The sequence below is a fragment of the Pinus tabuliformis genome, chromosome Q, assembly GCF_031772625.1.
Source record: "Pinus tabuliformis cultivar Carrire ecotype Pingquan chromosome Q, CPIR1, whole genome shotgun sequence".
NCBI lineage: Eukaryota > Viridiplantae > Streptophyta > Pinopsida > Pinales > Pinaceae > Pinus > Pinus tabuliformis.
This window is the reverse complement of record NC_142296.1, coordinates 192174091-192180926: the sequence shown is the minus strand read 5'-3', so window position 1 is coordinate 192180926 and position 6836 is coordinate 192174091. Positions and strand designations below refer to the sequence as shown.

The following is a 6836-nucleotide window of genomic DNA, read 5'->3' as shown; positions in this document are numbered from 1 at the left end:
AACTGTATCGCATATATTTTAGATGTGTTAATACACGCTGTATGAAAACATAAAGTTTTTAAAAACCATATCGCATATAAAACAAAACTACATCGCATATATTTTTTATGTGTTAATACATGCCGTATGAAAACATAAAGATTTTACTTAAAACTATGACACATTTATTTAATACATTAAAGTTAGAACCGGCGGTTAAATCAAAAAAGGTTCAGGCAGGTTGAAAGTAAATCCTGGTCGCTTGACTTAATGGGACGAATTTCGCAAGCTTAAGCCACACAACTCAAACGATGTTTAATGGCCCGGAGATGGGCAGTTTTGGAGACGTACACTAGACGCGTGTCATTTGGTCGGGTGTTCAGAGGCCCTCTGACTAAAACCGCTTTTTGCGAATGGTGGTGCGGGGAAGATACCGGTGGCTTTGATGACGCGCAGGTGAAATTACAACTTCAACAGATATTCGATATATTATACAGGTTTTCATCGTTGTCCATTGCACTAGAATGCGCAGTCAGTAGATTCTATCTCCCAGAGTGGGTGCAATGGAGGTAGGCGCTTATACGAATTTGTGCAAAACATCTGGTTCCGTTACAGTCGAGTGTATTCATAAAACTAATGTAATATTAGCCTCTAAATTTTGTGGTAAGCCAACATCGTTTGGATCTTCAAGGCGTCTACGTTTGAGAAGTTATGTATCGAAATCTCTGTGTGGAAGAAGCAAGACCTTGAAAGTGATTGCCAGTGATGAAGGAGCCCCTGGTATTATCAATGGGTCTAAACAGCAAGATAATGACATAGCCAATAGTAATAATGGTGTGAGCTTGGCAGAAGATGTATTCATAATTGGGAGGCGTGTGCAAGGGAACTCAGTTTGTAGGCAGCATTTTGTTATCAGGTCCTACGAGGTGGGAGCAGACATGAATGAATCTATTGAGACTCTTATGAATCATCTTCAGGTGCATAGATCTATTTCAATATTGCTAAATCATCATATTATGAATATGTGGGTGTTGACATTTTCCAATGAATTATTTTTCACTCAATGTTTAGTTATAAATTTATATAACCATTTATTTGTTTGTCGAATGAGATTTCAACTTTTGTGCATAGATCTATTTCAATATTGCTAAATCATCATATTATGAATATGTGGGTGTTTGATATTTTCCAATGAATTATTTTTCACTCACTGTTTACTTATAAATTTATATAACCATTTATTTGTTTGTTGAATGTTATTTCAACTTTTGTGGTTAAATTATTAGGTTAGTTTTGATATTTTCTAATAAATTATATTTCATTTCATAGTGTAAATTATTTAAATTTTTGTTAAATGAAATTTTGATTATCCAAATTCAGCATATTTACTATCAAATTTATATACCTAAATTTTTAGATGATATAAAAGTAGTATTTTATCAGGAGTTATACAAAGTCTTGGTCGACCTAGCAGGATGCTTTTCTAGGTTGCAACCACAGTGTTGAAGGCCTTGATCAGCAGATTTGAGGCACTCTCCACAGGTAATCTATCCATCGGCCGCTTGGGATGGAAAAGGGCTCGGTTCTGGTTCACAGAGCACGACCAAGGGTTCCGTGGTTAGTCTTCGCATGAATCCTCGGCAAATCAAGTCATAGTTCACAGTATTTGACGACAGCTACTAGCGCCAGAAGCGCTGAAGATGGTTTATGTCCACTGGGTATTCGAGGATGAAATCTTTACCATGAATCAGTAAATAGAGATTTTGTTAACAAATATTAAACACTATGCACTAAATTTAAATTAATGATTGATTTATAGCTTTTTAAATTTTGTTTGTTGAATGAAAAAACATAAAAAATAAAAAAATTATACTCTATTAACAAAATAGAAAATAATTTCCTAATCATTAACTTAGTGCATACCACATAGTATTTAATATTTACTCAAACTTACAATGTTACAATGTTAAACTTTGACACTAATTTTTAAAGTTCACTGCTTTGTGATCTCTGTGATTTAAATAGCTGTGGCTGGGAAAACTGGTTCTTATTAACTACATTGATTTTAAAAAACAAAAAAGCTAGAGTGCAATTTTGAGATTTAGTTATATTGCTGCTTTGTTGTATGTTTATTTGTAACTAACGCTGTTTGGGTGACTTGGTGATAAAGTTAAGTTATTTTGTAACTTGTGGTTTTATCTATGTAATTTATTTAATTTATATAATATTATTGTTATATATTTATGATGTATCTATTTTCCAAATTTTTGTAACCGGTTAGCACATGATTTGATTTGAACTATATGAGAGGAAAGTAGTGTGGAAAAAAGATTAAGGCTAAAGGTTTTTGGTTCAAGATGTAAATCTCAATTATAGGTAGATTGTATTCCTCAAGTCATTTTTGTAAGACTTGTTGTTAGACATATATGTGTAAGTTGTGGAATGAACGATTTGAATAGGTACAAGAGTGACATGTTTATTCTTAGGCTATCTTGAGATTGGTTTATTAGAAGACCTATTATTCAAGCATGCATATGCATGAACTTATGTATAATCAAGTTGTGTAATTGATCACTTAAATAGGCACAAGGGTGGAATGTGTACTTGTATGCTAGCTTAAGTTGGGAAATGTGAAATTTCAAGGTGTGAGATGGTTGATGAACCATGTATAAGAAAAAATATCCCAGAAAAGTAGTGGACACAAGGGTTGATTACCTATATATTTCAGTATATGTGACTTTTTTATATGGACTTCAACAAAGTTACTTGGAGCAATATAATATTCCCCAACAAGTTTAAGAATGAGATTGTTAGGGTAATTCAAGTAAACTTGAATTCACCATTGGTGATTTATGGGTGGGTACTTTTGGTAGCCCATAGTTTTGTCCATGGTATTCTAATGAAATGTAGCCTATTTAAAATCACCATAATTCTATTATTAATAGCCATTGGGCACAAAATAGTGGATCTATAATTTGGAGCTAGTTTTCCCTAAGAGTTTCCAAGTTAAGATATGGTGTCCATGTATTATTATTCTTTTTTGTTTATTGTGTATTTATCTCTTTCTAATAACACATGTGGAAGGATTTGTGTCTCTTTGGTTTGTTTTAACTTAGCCTTTCTCCATTTTGTGCAAGTTGAGGTTTGTGACTTTAGTGTTTGGCTCTTACTAGCTTGTTGGATTGATTAGTTGGTTGTGTATAAATTATGAGACCAAGGATTTAATTTCTTTGAATCTATATTGGGGGGCTCATTGGTATTATTGTTTGCTAATTTATTGTATTTTGGAGGTTATGTACACTATTTTTGCTATGAAGTTTCAATTTTTTGCATTGTTAGAGAGGTTGAGAAAATCATTTCATTCTCTTTCTAGTAGTTGGTGGCATGCTATACTTATGCTTTTTTAAAACAAATAATTTTTTTCTAATTAAATTAAGAGGATTGATTCCTGACATGTACATAGATACCTATAATGGCCTTGTTTGCAAGCACTCATATCTAGGATTGTTGTCCATGATGGCCTTTATTTTTGGTACTTATTTTTTTTCACCTTGAATAATGTTTTGTATCCCTAGTGTAAACATTTTTATTTTTTTACACCTTGAATAATGTTTTGTATCACTAGTGTAAACATTTTTAGAGTATCACATGACATTTATCTCCATGAATAGTCATGTTTTTGCAAGACTTAGAGGTAGCCACTTTGGAATGTTTATGCATGGCTTAACAAGAACCTCCATACTTTATTGTTATTTGTAACATCTATTACCATCATCTATTGCGACCATCTATGACCACCTAGTTCAACATTATGGAGGAGGATGTATTGGAATTCATAAGTACATTGATTTTATGATTTTTTTGTTGATTGTACATGAGTACCTAATAGAACATTTTGAGTGGGGCTCATTTCAGAGGATCTCTTTGCTTAAGAAGTTTGAAATTTGTTATTTGGATTTCTACATGGATCTTTGATGGAGTTGATAAGCCTCATTGTTCATTTGATGGTCGATGGTGGTTTGTTATGTTCAAAACATTTGTTTTGATTCCTTGGTTACATTTCTGAAGCATTTATGTGGTGGTTGTTAGTGTTTGATTTTCTTTCATCTTTATGGGTGGTTGTTAGTGTTTGATTTTCTTATTTCCATAATAGAAGCTTTTCTACTTTATTATGGAGCTCTTCTACGTTAGATTTAACCAAATTCACTAAGTTAAGAGTTCTAGCCATACCTACTTGTCAAAAATTTGAACTTCAATTCCCTTTTCAAAAGTAGCATCTTTTTCTGTTTTGGGAAAGAGTTTTCAGTACGAGTTTTTCTCCATTTCTCTAATTTCCAAATTCTGTTTTGTACTGGTTACCTAATAACAAATTCGTCCCCTTAGCCTTTAAATAAAGAATAATGATGCTTTGCAGCGGCTCGTTTATCACTCTCATTGTATGCAGGAAACTGGTCTGAGCCATGTTCGTGTTATTGGACTTAATGGGGGTGGATTTGGCTATACCCACGAGATGAGACGTCTCAATCTCATTTGGGTGATTACTCGCATGCAAGTTCATGTTGACCGTTATTCTTCTTGGTATTCAGTTCCACTCTCTTGTCTGCGTCTGTATGGAATCGTATAAAATTAATGCCCCCTTGGTACTTTCTATTTGATTTTAGTCACGATCTTTGATCCTAATAATTTGAAGATGCTTTACAGGGGCGATATAGTGGAAATTGATACTTGGATAACTAGAGCGGGGAAGAATAGTGTAAGGCGTGATTGGCTTGTTCGTGACTACAAAACTGGCTACATACTTGCAAAGGCTACCAGGTACGCTTTAGCTATTGTATTCCGTGAAACAAATTGCTTCTTAATGTTTACACATTTAAATCCTCTCTGGCCAAGCAAATAGATCGGGTTGACTGGTTTTTGATTATAATTTGATTATAGACATTCTAATCATAAATCACATTAGTTAGTTGAAATTGGTCTCAATTTAAAAAATTTATGTAATAGATCACGAAGACAGAAATTTCTCTGAATAACTCTACTCTCAAAAACTTCTATTCAAATATTGATGTATCAAAACCAGTTTGGAAAATATTCAATGCTTACCCCTTGTTGGGTCTAGCGAATAATCATTTATTAATCGAATTGGTTATCTTGATATTCATATCAGATTTGAAAATATTTTGAATAACCCACAAGAATGAAGTTAAACATTTTGCTTCACTCCTGTACTGCCCCTCAGACAACTTTAACTTTACTCTTCTCCTTCGCATTTTAGCGATATTTCAAAATCTACCATCAAATTAAATTCATCGAAATTCATATCAATCTGAATGGAGGACGAACTTCGATAAACACAAACCAGTAAAAGTTATGACAGTTTCTTTGAACAAGCGCTGAACAGTTTTAGCCTAGTTTGTTGCACACCGTGTTAAGGTTCTATTTCAATTTTGATAACATTCGGTTCATTTTTCTTTGGGCAGCACCTGGGTTATGATGAACAGAAAGACCAGAAGATTATCCAAATTTCCTGAAAAGGTAAAAGAGGAGTTATCTCCACATTATCTGGAAAGCCCATTGATTAACCCAGTGATTGACCAGAGTCACTATGAAAAAATAGACAAGCTGGATGATGACACTGCTGACTACAACCATTCAGATTTAAAAGTAAGGATAATGGTTGCACTCATCCAGATAATTGTGTCCGGGGATTACGTAAACATGCAGTGACTAATGAATGGCTAAATTTGCCTGCAGCCAAAATGGACTGATTTGGATGCAAACGGGCATGTCAACAACGTTAAGTACATTGGCTGGATTATGGAGGTAGTGAAATCTCTGTACAATATTTCGATGCTATGGATTTTTTCAAGTATATGTAACACTCAATACCACTAACGCTGATGTACATTATGGTTTTAATGTGTTTCAATTACAGAGTGTGCCTGTCTCTATTTTGGAGACTCAACAGCTAGCAAAAATGACTTTGGAGTACAGAAGAGAATGTGAGCAATCCGATGTACTTCAGGCACTGACAAGCCTAGAGAAGAACGGTGGTGATTCTATAGATCCAAATTCCGCTCCGAGCTATTCGTGTACATGTGAGCATTCTTTAAACGCATGCAACCACTTGCTTCGATTGCAAGAAAATGGCGCAGAGATTCTAAGAGGAAGAACAGAATGGATGCCCAAGGCACATGGTAAATGAATTTAGATATTTTGTCATATTTATTTGTAATTGTCTCACATAATCCAGTAGCTGTCAACTATTTTTTCGGGATTATAATCCAGTAGGTGTTAACTAATCTTTCCAAATTATGTTTATAAAATAGTAATTGGTTATTAGTTTTTATATTTTTTAATAAATTATTGAGACAGTTTTATTTTTGAATTTATTTTACATGTGTATAAATGAAGTTTTCATCATCATGAAAGCAATCAATTTTCCGGAGTTAATTCATGGGACTGTTTAGAGTGGTATGGTATTAGAGTACATATTAAAATTATAAACTCCATGTCTACTGAGTTTGTTTTGCCTACTGAGCATTGTTTGAAGTTTATGGATAAGAAGTACCAATTTCATAAAATACATTTTGAGATTTGCATTGCTCGAAGACACATAAGAGTTAAAAGTAACCAAAGTAAAAGTGATTACTTACTGCAGTTCTTATTGTTGGTAAAATAGGCAGTGAATAAATAACCTTTAAAAAAACATATTAATAACTAAACAAATATTTTTGTTTTAATAATAAATAGAATATATCATTATCCATTTTAATTATATATAGAGTAATAAAAAAGAAAATTATTTACAATATTGAAAAGAACTTTTACAATTTAATATTACAATTTAATATAAAAGA

The 6836-nt window shown here is 33.0% G+C and overlaps 1 protein-coding gene across 1 annotated transcript; it reads left to right on the top strand.

The window, feature by feature from the left end:
• The first annotated feature begins 380 nt into the window (after positions 1–380).
• On the top strand, positions 381–6318 carry LOC149218868 (palmitoyl-acyl carrier protein thioesterase, chloroplastic-like). Its single transcript, XM_089382494.1, has 6 exons — positions 381–956; positions 4424–4557; positions 4681–4794; positions 5457–5640; positions 5731–5799; positions 5912–6318. Exons 1-6 carry the CDS (start codon positions 543–545, stop codon positions 6179–6181), a joined length of 1185 nt encoding a protein of 394 aa, XP_089238620.1. The 5' UTR covers positions 381–542; the 3' UTR covers positions 6182–6318.
• Positions 6319–6836: the final 518 nt, after the last annotated feature.